Source organism: Scomber scombrus, chromosome 11 (assembly GCF_963691925.1).
Source record: "Scomber scombrus chromosome 11, fScoSco1.1, whole genome shotgun sequence".
In the NCBI taxonomy this organism is placed as follows: Eukaryota; Metazoa; Chordata; class Actinopteri; order Scombriformes; family Scombridae; genus Scomber; species Scomber scombrus.
The window spans coordinates 7225627-7247012 of NC_084980.1; the positions used below are offsets into that span (position 1 = coordinate 7225627).

Sequence of the window (21386 nt, forward strand, 5' to 3'; positions counted from 1 at the left end):
TCTCTGGTGTGCCCTCTAGTAGTATCCTCCAGTAACACGCAAAGTGCACAAGCAAGTATGTGAAGAAATCCGTTCACAATGCAACCAGTTGTCTATGTGAATGTGTGGTTAAAAAGCAAGTATATCTCCAGCCTTACTTTGGTACCACACCGCAGAAGTTGAGTGTCTCCCTGCAAGGTCAAATGTCAACCATTATCAATGTGAAACACCCACCCAGAGGCCTGAAGCTTAATTTACATGCATTCCCAGAAAATATGTCTAAAAACTTTCTATCAGCTTTTGAAAAAAAGATAATGTATAATTGTAGCAGTATGATTATAGTTTATATTTCTACAAACAAACAGTCGGGAGAATTCAAAGTGAGGTCTTTTTCCCTCCATTGTTTGTCTTTATGTATTTAGATAGCTCAGACAAGCAAAATATCTGTTTGTGTTTCAGACTAGAATTTTAAGCCATATCCATTTTAGCTGAAAAACAAACTCATTATACAATATTCGTGGCAAACTTCCCAATAAATTTAAATCACTGCTTTACATCTCTCAGTATGAATAGCCCCGACAACAAAAAATCCAATTACTTGTCTGCAGCCAATTTGTCAAACAAAGCCCCCGACCAATGCAAGTACATGACATGACCTTTACATTGTGATATTAAACCACTCTGGTTGCAGATGGGCTCTACTTGTTAAGACGTAATTTTCCTATGTAGTCATCTTTCTGCCAATCCCTTATTTAATAAGCACATCTCCACATTCAAGCTCAGAACAAAACAGGTCAGCTTCTATTAATGCTTGTCATAAGTCAAGGAGGCCTCTTTTCACAACATTATTGAGATGACATTGAATTTAGATAATGTTGCAACCAAGCACTTTACAGGGAGCTTTACATAGAGGCAGGCATGGTGCTCTGTGTCCCCTGTGTTTTTGCTCTGTCAGACAGCTTAGCAAAAGGGTTACAAAGCTAGATTTCTTGTAATCTACTAGATGCAAAATAATCATGTTATAAGGAGGCTTCTGGAAACAGGCAATGCCCTTTTAATACTTCACACATCATGCATGTGCCATATGTTATACTTATCAGGCGTGCTTTTATTGTGGCTCGGGGACAGTTGTTTAAAAGTTCCACGGGGAATCTGTTTTATGTGTGCTTTGATGGGTCATGTCAGTCAGTATGGGCTCAGCAGACATCCTTTTGTGCCTGAAAAAGGCTATTAAGATTGCAGCTTTAGGTCCCATGTGGGGGCTCTGAAGAAGTTCAGTGACCTGGTTTTGTAAATTATAATGTGCACATTGATATACAGAGGACCTGCTTTATTTTGCTGTAATTCTTTCCCTTAAATCACCTCCGAATTGCAGCTGTCCTCTTTAAGCTTCCCCCAACTGGGACAGTAAGTTGCTTAGTGACTCTTGCATTGCAATGAGGAATATAAATCTTGTGTTTTTATGGCATGTAATGCATTCTGTTTATGATACACTGTTATCTATATGAGAGGCCCCACACACTGTTCCCTTGAGCCTTTTTATACATGTACTGTAATGTTGTGAAGTGGATGTTGGCATGACCATATAAGCATCTAAGCAAACACAATAGAATGTATATACAAAGCAGGCAGTGACTCATGTATTTGCATGTTTCTTGTGATGGCAAATACGAATAGTAGTCATGGGGGGTACTGTATGTGAGTGAACACAGCTGTGTGTGTACTAGCTTTTACTGAGTCAGTCTGTGTGTCAGAGTTTGGTGAGTAAGTGAGTGTGCAGGAGGCTCAGGGTGTGGTAGGCATAGGGGAGGAGCAGGAGCAATACGCCAGCTCTGTATTGGTTTTTTGCCCAAATACTTATGAAAGAAGGAAGGCAACAGAGCTTGGAGCTGACGTACTGCTGGACGTGACAGCAGGAAATATAGTGGCGGGTTCCAGCATGGTGCTAGACATACCAGTAAAATGGCCATCAAGGATGTTACCTCCCATAGCAGGGACACCCTTGTCTTTGTTTCCACGATTGGCTCAGGTGTAGTGACTGACATATGTGATGGAGAAGTTAAAGAAAGCCTTTGTCCAAATGTGCTAATGGGAGAGGCTGCAGAGCTAACATGAGGTGACATAACGTTAACAAACTCAAGTGCGTAATATGGCAACCAGCTGATAGCAAAAACCAGTGTTGAGGCAATCAGCAGGGCAGTAGCTTTTTTGTTGCGCCGGTCAGCAGCCAGAGTACCCCTGCAGCCATGGAGATGGGAGATGATGAGGCCGCAATTGATGGCAATACAAAGGAGAGGGCCCACATAATAAACCAGGAAGGCAGGAACCAGGAAAGACAGCCACTCGTGTCGGCCTACGGACCATGTACAACCGCCATCAAAGTTGATGTAGGTGACCTTTGGTAACGCCATGGTTACTGAGATAATCCAAATGGCTACTACAGTGCATAACCTGTGGGAGAGGGATAGAGGGAACATACAGCAGGTTTATTTTCTGCATAGGTGGGTTATATGTGCCAGTAGAAATAGATCATCTGCAAATTATAAGACAGCATACACCTGAGTCTACGGGTGTCAATCTTTAAGAAAGGTCAGAGCATTTCATTTTTCAAAGTCGTTTCCTAAAAGCTTGGTAGTTATGTACTTAGATTTGAACAACTTTTACTGAGATGGATACTAGGATCTATGCATTGTTAGCTTTGTTTTGTGTTTTAACCTCCTGAGACCTGAGCTTTTGTTTGATACACATTTTTTAATCTTTCCTGATACTTGATAAGTTTTAAAGTTGGGTTTATTTTACTGTATAGCACAGTTAATTCAACAATGTATAAAGCTATTTGTTTCATTACATTAACACCTTCCCTTTGCATGAATGATAATAAAGCCCCAATGTCCTCAATTGAGTACTTCCTGATTAGCAGTATGAGCTTGTTATTATTGCCGAAATTAGTCAAATTTGTATAACATATCAATCTACAAATATTATTAACAACAGGTCCAAGTTAAGCAGAATGAGGTATACGGTCCAGCAAACCAAAAATGTAATGTCCCAATATGAAGAGGCAGGGTTGCAGGAGGTTAATGGGATACAAAATATTATATCACCAGTATTATCCTATAAAATCTTCTCAAACCTGCCAAGTGATACTTACACTTGCGTCAGACTAGCAAGTAGTCTCATCCGTGGTGCAACGATACGATACCTCAGCACTGACAAAGCTGCCAGACTGAAGATTTCCACTCCCACTGTTATGGAAGTCATGAACCCCAGAAAGACGCAGGTCCCACCTCCGAGCTGCCAGTTCTGGAAACTGGCACTTAGGAGGACACAGGGCAAGGTGAGCAGGGCGCCCAGGTCAGCCAGGCTGAGGTTGAGGAGCAGGACGGAGCTTGGCTTGGAGCGGCTTCGGGGGTTCCTCATCAGCACCAGCCACAGCAGGAGGTGACCCCCAACACCCACCACAAGAGAGACTAGACTGACCATGGGCAGCACCACAGCAAAGGAGATGGTGGTGTTGGTGGAGACAACGTTGAAAAGGAGGTTGACTATGGCAGGCATGGTGACCGTGAGACTCAGTACAGTACAAGGTGTTTCCCTGGAAGAGCAACAGATTTAGAGATGGAGAAATGGAGTATTTCTACAAAATAGGATTGTAGATGAGTAGAAAAAGGCCAGTAAAGGATTGAATGCACTGAGGGGTCGTGAGGAGAAAATGCAAGACGCTATCTGAGAAATTACAAATGACATAAGGCAGGAACAGAGGAGAGATGATGAGAGAGCAAAGGCATAGAGAAGAGGATTTTTAGACGTGAAGAAAATTACCAACAACTGCGAAAGCAAGGTAGACAAAATCAGTAATCTAGTGAGACACACAGGGCGACGATAATTTTTAAAACTCATTTTAATAATCAACCATCTGCCATGCATTATTCATGTTTATAATAACTGCCGCCTCTAGTCTCCCAGATCACCTGAAATTCAGAGCTCACCAAGCCCCTCCTGTGACTGACAAGCCTGATGATTCAGACAAGATGGTCTAGTCTCCCTTCTTCTGTCTCAGGAGACTTAAGCAACAAACACTAAGTGACATAAGCAAGTGCGACTGCATCACGACACAAACAAGACAACTCACCTCAGCAGGCACATGGCAAGGCACAGGCAGATGTGTCACACAGACAGAGGAAGGGAGCTTGTCAGGAGGGATAAACAACACACATAATCTACCTGCACTACTACAGTATTTTGTACAGTTTTGGTAAAGATAATTCAGTTAACAAGAGTGAAACCCTAGAGGTGAACAAGCCACTTATCCTTTTAAGTAAACAAGCCACTTATTTACAAGAGATGACTCTGCAACCTACGCAGTGGCATTTGTAATTTTGTTGAGTAATTGATTTTACGTCAACATCTGAACAGAGTCCAACCTGCAATAAAGCCGTTGTCTTGATTTCCCCCAAACCCCAAATGCATAAACATAGATATACCACTGAGTTTCATTAGTTTTACTGATGTCTTGATGGATCAATACAGCTATCCTCAACTGCATCCCATTGGAATATTCCCCCAAAAAACAATCCCAAACACTTTGAAGATGGATTAAATTAAGAACTCTTTAGAACACCCTGGGATGTGTCTACCTGGAGATGCATTTAAAATGTCTCAGTCTAACATCCACTATCCAATTTTTAATTTACTTTTATTAAACTCATGAATTACTTAATAAGCTAAGAACGTAGTTGGTCAGTAGTGTGACATAATGAGGTCAGAACACCTACAAATCATTAGGAATGGTTTAACACTTACTTGCTTTTTCCCCCCATGAGTGAGACGGGGAAAAAAACACTTTACCCTATCTCAGTATGAAGAGCCTACCTAGCCTGATTCTGACCAACATGAATGGTTTTGTTTGTTGACGATGGATATTAAAATAAATGTAAAAACACAAGTTTGGCTAATTATTTCAGTGATCTGTATATCTGTAAATTATTTAAAAAACGTAGAATTTCCTGTAAATTGGTATTAAATATTAAGAAAATAGAGACAAAGCTCTTAGACTGTTAGCTAGGTTTAGCTAGCTGTAGTGGTTGTGTTAAGTTGATTTCCAAATGAATTTTCTTTTTTTATGTTGCTTCACTTAAATCCAAGTTAATATTTATTTATCATTAATTTATAGATTTATTCTCAATTATAAGTTCACCTGTAGGGAAATTTCAGCTCATGTACACTGGCTAAAACACATTTTAAGTTAGCTTAGCATTGGATAGGAATGAATCAAGTTGGAAGCTTAACAATTATTATATCTGTTTGTGGAGTTAAAAACATGAGATGCAACATTTTAATTAGCTAACTTTAAAGGTATATAACCATGGCCTGACTCCAACTAGTAGCACAAAGGCATGAGATTGATTTCAATCTTCTTATCCTATGAAATCAATTAGGGTAACTTAAAGGTTTCAACCACATTTTTATAAAAAATAAAAAAGTGCAGCATTGTCTCTTTTCTCCATAGGTATGCTCTTTAATCATTAATTGAGACATTATTAATAGAATTTGAAAATGCCATTGTTATGGTAGGATGCATCATTACTTTTTATGCATGCATTACTCCCACTTTTGTCAAAATCTGATCAACAGTGTGCACGATATTGTGTGTTTGTTTGTGTATGTGTCTGTGTGTGTCTGAGGGACAGATGGACCAACAAATGTTTGTTCATTTCTTAATCCATCTGTCCCTTTTATGCAGCATCTCACTCAAGCTCAACATCCTTGTCTAAGTATCATCTTGGGGATGGGTGATATTGTGCACAGAACAAAAGCTTAGTTGGTATTTTGAACTAAAGGTCACAAACTACTTACTATGCTGACTTAAATGACAGTGATTAGAGTGGAAATCATTTATTTGAGGGGAAATAACAAATCAGCAACCTGCTTCTAGCCTTACTAAAATGTACTTTCGCACATTATGCTGGCGACAGAGCTTCATAGTATTTATATTTCTCTTGTCACTCTGGTTCTATCAGTACAGCTGCAAGTGAATAAACAGTGAAGAGCAGGAGTAGTGAAAAGGGCTGAAAGGGAAAGATAACATGACAGATGAGGAGAGACAGCCAAGAACACAGAAGTGATGAGGAGTACAGAGACATGAAATGAACAACACAAGGCTAAACTAATTGTGTTTAATTTTAGACACATTGACCTTCAACTGAACTGATTTACTAATTTAGAGTTTGTGACTGGCTCCGGGCTATTTTCAGTCCAACCACAACTACTCCTTAACCACTTTATGGATTTACATACATCTGTAGCATGAAAATCAATCAATCCAGGCTGTGTTTCTCAGAGAAAATCACAAAGCAGAAGGAAAAACAGATTTAATTTACAACAAAATTTAATCAAGGAGTACAGATGGGGGTCAAATTGAAAAATAAAACATGTAAAGAAAAGTAGATAAGAAAACTAAAGGTCATTGAATAGTTTGATGGATGTAAAAAATAGTGTGGAGTCATATTTTTCCAGCCTTGCAGTCACCAAATCTCAACTCATTTGAGCACATTTAGAAGATTTTTGTGACACTTACCACTACTATCATCAAAACACCAATGGGGAAATCCCTTTTGCAAGAATTGTGTTCATAGAGCTGTAGATCCCCAGAGACTTGGAGAATGTATTTGATGGAAGCTGTTGTGGCAGGTCAGTGGCTCAACACCTCAGCAAGACAATTACAATGTCAGTTGGCTAACTTTTCTTCAAGCGCTACTCTGAAGTTCACATTTGTGGTGGTTTTAGGGAAATATCTCCTCAACTATTGGATGGAATGTCAGGAAATGTGGTGCACATGATCAAACATAATGCCCCCATCACAATGCATTCTAATCATATTGATGATGAACTTTTCATGTAGCACCATCATCAGATGTATATTTTAAACTTGCCAAGTGTCTGACATTAGCAATCAGCCTCTCTCTGTACTTTGTGTATAGTGCTAATTAGCTGATGCTGCATGATAACACGCAAGCTTAAATGGTGAATCTGCTGATACCTGCTTAGCTTCATCATCTTAGCTCGCTGATGTTAGCATTCATCTCAAAGCAACTCAAGCCTCCAGGAACGGCGTTGGGCTGTGAGGTGATTTTTTTTGAAGTGGTCACACTTGTTATCACAGTATCACATCACACATTGCCTCAAAAAGCCTTTTCCCACATACACAATCATTCATAAAACTTCTGAGTCTCAAAAACGACCCAGAACAACTGAACTTGATCCCCTCTGGTCAATACAAGTTGGAAAGTCTAGAGGAGCCACCTCATTAAATTATATTATGCATTTCATGTTTGCCGGGAGCCAATGCAAAATCAGCTACCTCCAAAGACTAGACTCCATATTGTGGATGATGGGGCCAAAAACATGAATGCCAACTGAGACTTTTTCAGCATATACGCCCAGTGGGAAACTTTCATAATAATGAATAGGCTGCTATCCTGGAACATACTTTTTCACTTATTTTTGATATGTCTTAAAACATGTCTGTAGGGGGTCTTTAATTGATCCAAGGTACAGCCTCACGAGCCACTAGCACTGCTATAGACCCTTGCTCTTGTTTCTTTAATTTGTCATCTATCTACTACTTGGAGGCACATAATTTAATTTAACATATTACCCTTTCAACAACAACAACTAAAAATCAATGCAGACAATAGCAGCATCATATCCATTAGTTTAAACCATAAAATGCTTTCACGAATACCTTTTTTTCTTTTATTGTCCTTTTTTAGATGCTAAATGGGTCATTTTGTTGCATTCAGTAACATTCTAACTGCCACGGGCAAGCATGTGCACATCCACAAATCTTCAGTTCTGCAATAGAGATGTACCCATACACTAAATTAGAGCTCCCTTGTAGGATTTACTGGCAACATTTGGACCCAGCACTGTTCCCATGTGCTGGAAATGATATAAGAAGACGCACAGTCACATTTTATCACTTAAAAGTATATGCCAGAACAGTATAGTCTAAAGTCTAAAGTATAACTCAAACATGTCTTACATAATCATCCAGTCAGTACAAATATCACCAAAAAAACAAAGAATAGGGCGGCACAATAAGGTCAAACTTCAAGTGGGTTTAACCTAAATGAAGAAATTTGTGCAGCAGCTATTTGACACAGGTGTGGACGGAAGTAGAGCTGAAAAGAAAATGCAGAGGTCTGGAATGCGGGCAGAGCCACAGGGACATAAATAGAGAGGATGGTAAAAGTCTCACTTACTGTGCGCAGTGAACACCTCCAGGGAAAAGCCCTCCGTTCACCATCAGCTGATGTGCTGTATAAAGAAGAGAGGGAGAGAGAAAGAGGGCACACACCTGCGTTCCTGCCTATATGCCCTCCTCCTCTTGACTTCCCATGCTGTCCTTTGCGCACACAAACACACACACACACACACACACACACACACACACACACACACACACACACACACACACACACACACACACACACACACACACACACACACACACACACACAAAATGTAGGAGTCTGAACTCTTTCCCCTCTACCTACAAAGTGTCAAGATAATGAGCAAAGATGTCCATCCACTGATCCACTGACTTTACTGTATGACAGAAATAATGAGAAAATTCACTGGAATCTATGTACACTATATGGAATATGAAGGAAACCCAAATGCTACAGCGTACACTTTTTAGACAATCACATGCAACATAGTGGGAACAGTTTGGGGCCCCAGTCTTGTTTCAGCATAACAAGAAACTGACCGACACTAATTAGACCAAGGTGTTCTCTTAATCAAACTGCTAAAAATGACATTTTGGACTTATGTGAAAGGTAGACTTGAAAACTACACATTTTCTACATCTTAAAAGTGAGAAAGTTCCATTGTCAAGTTGGTAAATGAGGAGCAGAATCCTAGATCACTGTAGTGATAGGATAGGTTTTGGAGTGATAGTACAAAATGAATCATCATTGGGCATGATTAGTAATAAATATACATATAGGTGAACAAAGGTATAATTTAGAGTAGCATAATTTTAGCCACTCATTTGGATTTGATTTGAGCATTTGATAGCATGTTACAGCACTCTTCTTGCATTTATCAGGCGTGCAAACAACAAGAATAATGCTGGCATTCTCTTTCACTTTCCCTGCATTTATATTGTCTGCATCTATCATCGTTGTAGCCTACTGAATTGACCTTATTACTGGATATATGTGGTGTACCTTGTCTACCACAGCAGAACTTTGCTCCAGTGGTTCTTTTCCCTTGCCATTTCAGATTTTTTAAAATTTCTTCATGGCTTTGACATTTTAGGTAATTGGTTTTATTTCAAGGGCTTATGCATGGTTCCTGGATTACCTGTAAATCTGATTCACAGCAGTTTGTGATTTTGGGAACTATTTGTTCAAAGTGTATAATGATAAATAAAGGTGTTCCACAAGGCTCAGTTCTTTTTACAATTTACATTAAGTTTGTATGTTCTCCCCGTGCCTGCGTGGGCTGGGGTACTCCTGGGGGCTGGGCTTCCTCCCACAGACCAAAAATATGCAGCTTATGTTAATTGTGTGAATGGTTGTCTGTCTCTATATGTGAGCCCTGTGATGGACTCGCGACCTGTCCATGGTGTACCCCACCCCTCGCCCAATGACAGCTAGGATCGGCTCCAGCCCCACCACGACCCTCTACAGAATAAGTGATTTGTAAAATGAATGAATAAATGAATAAATTCTATCTTCTCATCTTTTTAAATAACTTCCATGCACATTTATATGCAGATGATGTTGTATTGTATTGCAGACTCTGCTTTGCTGTGGAAAAGCTGCAACATTCCTTTGATATTCTCCAAGCATTTAATGATATAACACTTCGCTCGTAAAACCAAGTTTATGTTTTTCTCTAGGACCAGAGGAAACAATGACAATAGCAAAAACATTCATATTTCAACTATACAAAGATCCATTATTGAGAGTATTACAGAATGTAAATACCTAGGTCTATGGATAAATGACAAAATTGCGTTCAGATTTCATGGAGATATCTCGTCCACAACAACAAAAATGTGTTTTTTTAATGTAGAAATAAAACAAACTTTCTTGTTTTTTAGGAATAAGATTTTGAAACTTTTTCTCTCTCTGTCTTAGATTATGGTGATGTGATTTATTGGCTTGTCTCTGTTTTGTCACTTAAGACTTGTTCTTGATAGTTACTCTTGCAAATTGTTGTAGGTGTATCTAAGTTGCTGGATTAATGTGTCTTATTCCTCAATCTCAGCAACTTTACAATGAAATTGGCTTTTATAAGAGTAATTTATAGAAGCCCAGACCTCATCTCAGAACATAAGTAGCCAACCTCACTAATTGTCCTGTGGCTGCAGAGTAAATCCCCGCAGCAAGGTCCCACAATCTAAGGGAATGCCTTCCCCGAAAAGGGAAATCTGTTGTTAGGGAATTCAACATGTTTAAGGTCAAGCATGGGCCTTGAGGTCACAGTAAAGGCAAGGCAGGGCAAGGCAAGGCAAGGCAGCTTTATTTATATAGCGTTTTTCTTACACGGGCAACACAATGTGCTTTGAATAAAAACAAAATATCAGTAAGAATTGGAAGCATAAAAAGATACAATAAAAAAAACCAAAAACGGTTAAGACAGCACCATCGTCTTATAACATCTGTTATAGCAGCATCTCATTGCCTGTAGTATTGGAATCAACAAAAAATACATATGGATGAAATGTCCACCTGTTAACACACTTTTAGCCATGTGCTGCTTCTTCATTGTACAACTGCCCTCTGTGTCATGGTTGACTAAGCTGGCATCTCTCCCTTAAGGTATTTGTTGTCTCCAAAAATGTCTCACTCCTACTAAATCTAACACTGCCTCAGCCCCTGCCGCGTTGACCTCACTATCACTTTCTTTTTCACTCACATACACCGACGACAGAGGAGCACACAAACACGCTGAGCCGCCCACGCACGTACAAGCACAACTAGACACGCACACACACAGCTTTAATCTCCACTAATTGCTAGCAGTAGGTATGATGAGAGTTTTCAGAACACAAACAGGTAAAGAGGACAGAGAGAGAGGGAGCAGAAGGAGCAATAGAGTGAAAGAACATTAAGATCAAGAAGGAAGGAGAGGGCGATGAATGACGGCTTCCATCGAGGCCGGCGTGGAAAGTGTCAAATACACCTCCTCAGATCGTAAAGATGGAGGCAAACTGAATAGAGGCCTTTTATAAACCTGAGGAAAAACACGGTGACGGCTGCGTCGGTGGGAGATGTCTGAACCGTGTAACGTTCAGGATGGAGCCAGAGGAATCCGTCAAGTGTGTGCCTCTCTGTTGTGCGTCATGTTTCTAAAGGCAGAATAAAAGTGAGCCAAGCCAGGAACATAGAAGCAGTAAAGTTTATGGGTTTATTGCTTCAGTTGAAGCTGATTTAAAGTAAAATGGATGGAGTTTAAAGTGATGTGCCTTGATGTGATTGGGATTTTTGGGGGGTCATATTAGCTTAAAAACCAATTAGCAGCATTTGTCAATCATTCATGTACAACACTGTATTTCAATCAGGGGAGATTTTGATAAAAAGCTCCAGAAAAACTAAATTCATTTATTTGATATCCTGTATTGTGCAAACAGGAAAGATTGAAGAGATATATGAAGAGTCTTCTGCGATTAGACCCCAACATTAGGTCATCTTTTTTGGGAGGGGGTAGTCACACCATGAACCTTACATGGAATATCCCCTCAATGAAGTCTAGACATTGGTGGTGATGAAGAGGGGAAGAGCTGAAGACCTGAATGGATATAATAGAACTTCTGATGAGCTCTGTGCAACAATGCATGGAAAGCTGAATCAGCTCAAACTGGAGATGAATAGGAATGGGTGGATGGCATTGATTTGATACTGAAATTACAGCAGCAGATAAAGGAACAGTTTTAACATTTCACAACAATGACATGATTAGTTCAAAGAGGCTATGGCAGAATCTGACTGGTTGAATTGAGTGTGAACACCCTCAGTCAGATGGTCAGGAGGGAGGAAAATAAAAAGAAAGAAAAGGAGAGAAAGAAAAGGTAAATAAATAGAGGAAATATGTCAAATACGTCATGATTGATGATGACCATTCCTCTTGACATAATACTAGATAATAGATAAATGGATTATTGCCTGATGCATCTAGTTTTAGCCCCTTTGGAGGTGTCATATATTAGGTTGAAAGCCAATATATCAAAATGCTTACAGACCTTTATAGTTCTATAACTCAGACATAGAAACCCTACTGCAACCCTAACTAACATTTGAAGCTATAACCCACGTCTGAAGCAGTTTTTCCATGAGGAGTTTACTTGTTTTTGTCCACACCAGATGATGCTATCATGATACAAAGGAAGGTACCTGTAAGGCTTTAAGTCATTCATCAAGTAAAAATGCAGATCATTTGACATCTTTGCAGAAGAAGAGATTTGCTGCTTTTCTTTATTATATCTCAGATTGTCAGTTGAATAAAACAAGTAATTTGAAGAGGCTACCACAGAATTACAGATTAAACAGGGATTTAAAAAATAAATCGAAAAGATTAATTACTCCAAAAGTGGGACAAAATGTTTGTTTTGCAAGTCTCAAGTTAATCTTAAGTCATGGCTGTGAAATCCTTAAATATTTAAATATATTTGGAAAGCAATTAAAAAAAACAACTGAATGAAATATTTAAAAGCAAAAATGATCAGGCTTGCCTTGGTTTGTTTGTGTATTACAATCATTTTTAATTTCTTAGAAAAAATGTTTTGCATGATGCCAGCTGTTATTTTGTTTATGTAAATGTGATAATTGGAAACATCATCTGGTAGAGCTGTTTAACAAACATTAGCTGAACAGGCAACAAACGCTCCTTTTTTTACTGCTATGATTTTTTTAGACAGACAGAGTACAAGCAAAGTCATAGGTCATTAATCAAAGTTGAGTTGCAAGTCTTAAAGTCACCACATTCATGACTCAAGTCCAAGTCATGTGACTCAAGTCCTTACAAATGGCAAACACCACTCGACTATTATATTGAAAAGTTGCATTTCACTCAGCCTTCTACTACTTGCAGCTGCAAACTATTCAGCTTGATAGAAACCTTTTTCTGTTTCCACTTTCCAGTTCCCTCATGAACATTAAACATAGAATTAAAGCAAAGCAGCACAAACAAAAGCAGAAAATCGCTGTGTTGCTGCTCATAATATTACTATTGCCTCCAAAAATGCCTCTATCAGAAAAGGTAGTTTTCATGATCAGTCATCTGAATCATGAATGTTCAGTTGCACTGGTTTTGTCAGCCAGGTTTTGCATATGGAGGTAGGGGCTGGGATTCAGGCCCAATGCTTACCATTACCAAAGTCCACTCATCACTGTGTGTGGTTGAAGTCTTTTAAAGGTCATATGCGATTTAAATTGGCAGTTTCATATGCTGCTTGTTTGCATTCAGATAAAACAGTTCCTGTATGGTTGGATGGAGATTGTACGCATACAACATGCATCATATAGCAAACGCATGTACACTGTATGTTTGCATGGAGGTCTCCCACTTCAAAAGCTGCACAAGGGCTGTGACTAAACTTAAATCCTCTTTTTTGTGTGGTGTTATTATGTTCGCTGAAAACAGAAGCCTGCCGAAACCCCAAATCCTTTTTCTCTCTCCAAACTATCACATTGAGAAAAACTCTTAGATGGTCAGGCTTTGTTACCTGTTTTTGTGCTGCTCAGTTGGTGCACAGTAGAGCACAGTGGCTCATATAAACTCATTACCGGCCTGCCACTGTTGACACAGCGAGTCAAGGGGCTTGCTGCTGACCCATCTGCTGGTGTTGTGCACAAGCAACTCGCACACCGACCGACCGACACACACACATTCAAACAACACAGAGAGCACACACTTCTCTACAAATACAGACAGAGATGAATGAGCGAGCTTGCAAACGTGCAGATATCTGAGTGAACACCTCACACTCCCATCTGATACACATCTAAATGAATGGACTGCAATACTCTAAGATAATATATTACACACACACACACACACACACACACACACACACACACACACACACACACACACACACACACACACACACACACACACACACACACACACACACACACACACACACACACACACACACACACACACACACGCTGTTTAGTTAGTGGAGCATTGTTTGAATGCATGAGTGAGCCACGTATATGTTTACACATACTGTGAAGAAACATTCAGCTGAGCATATGGTGTATGGAAAGAAAAGATACATAGCTTATCCGGTGACTGCAACACCCCTGTCTGTGATCTTTCCTTACAGTATGGGAGATCAGGTGACTGTGGAGGGGATAAAAGCTTCTCATTGTCACAAGACCAACAGGCTTGCAGTTGCATGCAACACAGAGCAGTAACCTATAGGCCTAATCTGCTGGTTATATGCCAGACAGTAATAATTAATGAGCATGCTTATACTCTCAGTTAAGTGCTGATCTTTGCTCATTAGCAGGTCTCTTGTTGATTTGTCAGCCAGTGATTTCATCTGCTAAAATCAACATCTTAACATCTGTATCATCATATATATTCTGATATTTATTACAGAGACAGTGGCTGCTGCCGGTATTTACAGTTGTGATGACAGTGCATCAGGACTTGGTGGCAACGTGTCAGTGGAACAGTGAGCAGGATGGAGAAGCTCTCAGTCTCTGCTGCCATCTGCTGTTCAGAGGCGGTAACTGGCCTTAAAAAAAAGAGCATCTGGAGTCATGACTTTACTTGGATTATCTGGTTTACAGGCTTCTTAATAGAGGTAGTTTTTAATGTAGACAAATTAGTCAAATTGAGAACAATTTTTCAACCTAAATTACATTCTTTTATATGAGTTTTCAATTGACAATTCAAGAACAGCATCTTTTTAGGCCCTTGAATCCTGACCACTGTTTAAAATGTTTCCAATTGAAAGGGCTCCTCTACCAATTTGGCATTCTGCCTCCATAAAGTTGAGTGAATCACATGAGACAGAGTTTTAAAAGAGGAATTAATAACATCGAAGCAGCAGAGGCTGAAATGTCCTGACTTTATATGGGTCAACACCCTGGATACTATTTTTCCCATAATGCAACCTTTTTTAGTTAAACCCTTCCTGTCTGGGAAGCTGCCACATATTCCAATTTCCACACTGAGCCCAGGCTAACCAACACAATCACCGTGACATCATCAGGGTGTTGAGAGAGCTTCTTATGAGCCACAGGAGACATGATACTACAAAAAAAAAAAAAAAAACTGTTTTCAGGCTAAACCGTAATGACAAGTTAATTGACTTTTATGCTTAAAATTGGTGAAATTCTCCTTTAGGAAATGTTTGACCCTTATATTACAGCATTGAATATTTAGATACAAATGCAGAACTTGTAACATGCCCATAAACACATCACAAAAATAACTTTCAATTATCCAGTTCCTTCTGTAAAGTCAATTTTATTTATTCTGATTCATAGAAGCATTTTTAGAAAATATACTCATTTTCAGGCCTGCAAAATCAGATTCAACCTGTAAGTGATCCACTGACTGACTTAAATACTCTTGAAGAGATGGGAGTGCTAAGTGCATGGTAACACATTTCTCAATCGTCAACATCAGCATACAGTAAAAGCATACTTACAAACACGGTTATCAAATGATAGAATTATCACAAATAAAAACATGATTGTTAACTGGTAGAGTTACCACAATGGTTAGTGCAGATTTCTATTCAGTATGTACATCTTCCATTAGAATAAATACAGTACAAACTTACTTCTAGTTGTCACAGATTGTCAGTAAAAGACGGGGAGACAGGATAGCTTCAAATGATTTTGCACAAATGCATAAAAACAACAGTTCATGAGACTACTGGAGAGACGTTGAACTACTCTGCATGTGTGTGTGTATATTTATATGTGTGTGTGTGTGTGTGTGTGTGTCAGGTACTTTATGTACTGCAGGTCAGAACTCCCCTTATGCCTGAGAAAAAACACAGCAAATCCGACCAGTTAAAAACAGAGAGCGTACAGTACATGCATTTTCAGCAACGAATGTTTACATGGATTAAAAAGAAAAAGAGAAAAAAAGCAGCTGTTGGATCCACATAGTTCTTAAAAGCTTGTCTCTCTCAAGTCCTCCGTGTTCCAGTCTTTCCTTTCCAGCAAACTTCTCCTGGTCCTCTGGTGACGTCATAACGCATCTCTGTTACCGAGGTGGGGGCTTTCATAATCTAAATAAGAAAATACAGTGTCAGGACCTGAGTTTAAAAGCTGCACTAATCAATCGTTTTTATACTACTTATGAGCTCGAATGACTGAGTGTGATTTGAAAGTCGCTCTGTTATAAAGAGCGTCTTAGCATATTTTAGCTAATTATTTTGGTTTCACAGCTTGCAAGCTTTCATCTCACGCCTTTATAGCAGCAGCAACAACATTTTTCCAAGGGAAAACTCACTGTATGGTACTTACACAGTTCTAAATAACAGGCAAATTTAACAGCTAGCTGTTGAACACAGTTAAGTCTATTTTGGATCATTGTTTTGGCTTTCTGACCTTGTCCTAACTACCTTGAGGTATTTTAGTGCCAAATCTCTGATAAACCCACTGTACACAACCTGCCCTGCACAAAGTTAGCATCTAACTTGTGAAAATAGCATAGCATTTAGCAGATAGTGAGCCAGATATTTTTTTCAGACAATGGAGTAAAAGAAGAAAAAGGAAAAAGAAGAGTGAATATCAGGTGGAACAAAACTCTAAATATCAGCTTGAAAATGTTTAAGCTTTGCAAGAGTAAAATTTAAAGCAGAGATGTTGTATTGGATTGCATTAGATAGCACATGTGTTTCTAATAAAGTGCTTTAGTGGGTGTATTATCTCCTTATATGAAGCTGATGCTGTATTGTTTACACATCCAGTTTTTGTCAAAATTATCAGAAAATCGAATATTTTGCCACTCTCGTGTATGATAATGGGCTGGCCAAAATATTAGGATCACTTTTAAATATGATTCACTCCAGGATACCACCATCACCACCCACTAAGACCTCGAGAAAGTAGAATTATCACCTTTCGGATGATGTCAACAAAAACTGAAACTTTATAAGCTTTGTAAAAGTAGATTTATGGTAGAGTTGTTGTATTGGATTGTATTAGATTGCACAGGTGTTTCCTAATAAAGTGCTGGGCAAGTGTATATCAATGTTGTGTTTTACGCTGCCCACTAGTGGCCAAAAAATGAACTGATCCAGCTTCAAGTTTTCCAAACTTAGCATTAGGAGCAAATATAATTCACTACAAAAAGAGACAATAAGCACTCTAACACAGTCCTTTCACTCATTTTCAATGTGTACAGAAAAAGTGAAGTCAGTTGAAAATGTAACCAGACGAGGCAAACATTCTATATTACAGGCTTGAATGGCACCATTTGTGACATGTGAACCCTCTTGTTCTCAGAGTGATAGTGATTGAGTCCCCTGCAGCAGGTTTTTTGATATATACTTCCATATTACAGAGGTAATTGGCAGTGGTTTTGCCATGTCATTAGTGCCCCCTTGTATTCCACAGCTTCAGGGTTTTTTCATATTCAATGCCAAGCAGTTCAGGAACAGAAAGTGATGATGAATCAGCTAAACATGGCTGCCAATTATCTCAATAATTGAACATGGTATCAAATAGGAGCTCCAGTTAAAGCTCAGCTCCAATTAAAGCGGGGTGCAATAAAAGGTCGTTATTTCTGAAATAAGTGAAGTTCTCATCTAATAGCGCACTTATCCTGGCAGTGTCAGATCCGGCTGCCAGCTGCAATGAGCCGGATCTGGAAACTAGCCAGATTACGTCTTTAAATTGTAATTGATGATTTCTTTCACAGGTCAGCCGTCAACTGAATAACCAGAACAAGCATGCGTTCAATATGTAAGGTATGACTCATCCATGTGCAGGGTTATGAGAAGGTTCACACATACTTGAGTCTTTCCAAAAGTTAAGATGTATAACTTTTTGGGAATTTAATCAACTTTGTAAACTTTTAGGCGTCCCCCGTCACATAGCTGTCATACCACACACATTTGCAGGAAGGGAAACAGATACATACACCTGGTCCCGGCAGGGCAGTCCAGAGATCTGTTTCTGTACTGGGGGAAACAGGGCTTTTTCACAGAGAATCTGCGATCTGAAGATCTCTCCAGATCGTAGGGGCTGTCCCGTTCCATGCCTGAGGGGGAAACGGCATGAGACACACACACACACACACACATAGAGTGGGGTACGGGAACTCAGAAGGGGTTGCAGGTAATACGGTACACAGCCAGCAAAGCACTACAGGCTTGGGAGGACATCAAATAAGAGACTCGTGCTGCTTTTTATTTGATAAAATAAAGAAATAAATATACTTTGAGCCATTGTTATAGATTATGAACAAAAACAGCAAGAGGCCTTCACATACTATAATTGAACAGCATGCATATTGTGTGGACAGCATGTAGTGTGTGGACATTAGAAGGGGAGCAACAAACACACTGTCATACACACAGTACCTATGTCAAATGAGTTGGACTTCCTGGAATGTGATGCTGCTGGAAATCCATTACGGCCTCCTTCCTCATCTAATTGGTGGATCAGGTAACATTATTATTATCATCATCTCATTCTGTTATATTATGTCCTTACTGACATTAGTAATAAGCATGATTGAACAGGTTGGCATCTATAGCTAAACAGAGAGAGGAAAAAGTGTAATGTGTCTTATTTGAAAAAGACGTCAAAGAACCAACCATTCTGTTTGACTGACAGGTGATTTTTGGGGTCAAACAATTTTTACTAACCTACCACATCACAGCTCCTACCGCTATTTACTGTCCTTTGCTGTAAAAATAACATTGTTAGCGTACCTTGACTGACAGCAGGATCTGGAGGAGATGCTGCTGGACTTTTCCTCTCTGTGGTCTCCTCCTCATAAATGATGGACTCAGTAGCAGGCATGCCCCTCTGATCAGTGGCTGCTTCCTCTCCTGGACTGACGGGCGAGGTTTCGGGAGATGCCTTGACTTTTTCCGGAGAGATCCTGTCTTTGGAGAGGTCTAGACTGGGCTGAGGGTGGGACATGGGTGTTTAGTTATGTGATGCATTGTGCAGATTTAAAGTAAAAGCTTCTCTTGTCTTCTCGTACTTTTTCCTATTACACGCACCTTATTGGGAATAAGAGGACGTTGTCCCTCTGGCCCTCTTGTTCTCTGCTTCTCTTCACGCTTTCTTTCACTCTGGTCTTCTTCTAATTCCAGCCTCCCTGCCTCTTCTGGAAAAAAAGAACACAGTCTAACAAACAGTAGCAAGTAGCAAGTAGCAGGAGCTCATATTTGGTGTGCATGCTGTACTGAAATGTTAGTCCTGGTTCAACTAGGGATTAAATCTCTCACAAACATTGAAATATCAAGTAAAATAATACAACACCTAGAGTTACTGTAGCAGTTTCCATGTTAAGTGCGTGTTATGACCTCAAGGGAGATTAAAAAAAAGATATTCATGTAGGCAGTTGGCCACCTGTTTATTTGCATATGCTGATGGGTTGTCAGTGAAATAGGTGTGACAACCCATCACAGCAGAAGCTACAATTAAACCTTGTTCGTTGTCCACATATTGCAGCAAGATTTTCAATGAGAGGAGAAAAGTGAACATCCCTGTTCCGTTTCACCATTTCAATTTCAATTTTTTCAAATTGATTTCAGGAAACAGTCCAGGCGGTCCTGGACTCTGGTTGATGTACTGATCTTTTAATTCCCTTTGAAGCAACTTTCTGTCTAGAGTTTTTAAAAGTGAGGAGCTTTCGGCTTGTTACAAAGTTTGAACTGGAAACTAACAGCAGACTTTTAACAATGTCTCTTTAATCTCTAAAAGCCTCTACAGTAGTCAGACAAATCAATGTCCACCTTTATACTGGAGCTCTCATTAAACAGTTTAACAGACCTGCCTTTAACAAATGTTCTTTTAACAGTCCTCTTCTAATGTTCCTAATTATAGTTTTGTGGCTGCTTCATATAGTTTCGTATGAGCTTTTTTTCACCAGTCTGTTTTAATTATAAACAGTGATGTAAAAACATATCACTGTGGATCATGTTATGGCTCAGTTAAGAGCGGCAAAATGATCTAGAACTGTAACATATGATGCATTTTAACATCAGCCAATGAATGTTATATTTTGAGCAAAGAAAAAAAACAACTGTGTAATTAGATGAGACAGACAACCTGCTCTCTACATCATTTGTTTACAGCAGTCATGGAATGGCATCACAGTTAATTACACAATGATTCACTTTAATTCCACGTCAGTTGCAGTACCTAAACTCTCCTGCAGGTGTCTCTGCCTCATGACAGACAGACTGGGCTTGGTGCTCTGTGGTGGAGGATCTGGTCGTGGCCCAGAGGGAGCCAAGACTCCACTCTGCGTGTCCTCCTCCAGCTCGGGCCGTGCGTCTATCAGTGGTACGATCCTCTCCTGCCTGCACGTCTCCATCTGTCTGTCCGCCTGTTGTTTGGAGGACACCACGTGGCCGTTAGTCCGGGTATCTGTGGGGGCATCTGAGATGGTGGTCGACCCGTCGGTGTCTTGGTCCACCGCTTTGAAGTCACAGGTGCTGCTGGTGTCTGAGTCCTCGATCTCAGCCCCGATGCAGCTGTACACCATGCTGACCAGGTCTGTGGACTGGGGAGAGGTAAAGGACATTCCTGAAATCTTAAGAAGTTAAATATTCAACTTCACATACATTCATATGATATGAGATTAGAGAGATCAAGTCTGGTGGTAATAGTGGTGAGAGTGACAGCTACAATTAAAATGCATCATTCTATGTGAATCCAATTAAAGCTAAATTAAATTAGCCCTCATTTTGCTGGGGATGTCCTCAAATCCCCTCAAGGATCAGCAACGGTCCATGGACTCTACTTTGTGAACCAAAGGGATTTGGATGACTCTGGATGTGTGTGTTTGTGTGTGTGTGTGTGTGTGCGCGCATGCGTTCCTGCATGTCTGGTTAGGCAGAGATTTAAAACAGGCCATATAGTCCTCCACACCTCAGACAAGCTAGACAAATCCATCACAGAAAAAAAAAAGCTGGGAATAGCAGGTGGTGCTCACAGCAGGCAACTGTGTGCTGTGTTGTGGCATGTGAAAGCTTGTAATTTGGATCGCTGTTTATGAGTTTGATTGGAAGCAGGCAGAAGACATGGCAGTAATTCTAATGGTGGGCTTGTCTTTACGCCTCAAAAGGCCAAAAGTCAGAGTTCACAATAGAGCATCAGCCCTGATAGGGATTCAGTGTCAGTAGCTGCTCGCTATCATAAGAGTTCCAAGTTTGGGTTTCCATTTGA

At 39.8% G+C, this 21386-nt stretch overlaps 1 protein-coding gene across 1 annotated transcript in view; it reads right to left on the reverse strand.

Moving 5' to 3' along the window:
* Positions 1-21386, reverse strand: part of LOC133990744 (capping protein, Arp2/3 and myosin-I linker protein 3-like) — a 98584-nt gene that overhangs the window by 504 nt on the left and 76694 nt on the right. The window contains exons 35-42 of the mRNA XM_062429146.1: positions 20358-20721; positions 19211-19317; positions 18914-19112; positions 18560-18628; positions 18118-18237; positions 8244-8298; positions 3131-3574; positions 2137-2430 (exon numbers count right to left, since the gene is read on the reverse strand). Coding sequence (XP_062285130.1) covers positions 2137-2430; positions 3131-3574; positions 8244-8298; positions 18118-18237; positions 18560-18628; positions 18914-19112; positions 19211-19317; positions 20358-20721 — 1652 coding nt within the window. The remainder of the gene's footprint in view (positions 1-2136; positions 2431-3130; positions 3575-8243; positions 8299-18117; positions 18238-18559; positions 18629-18913; positions 19113-19210; positions 19318-20357; positions 20722-21386) is intronic.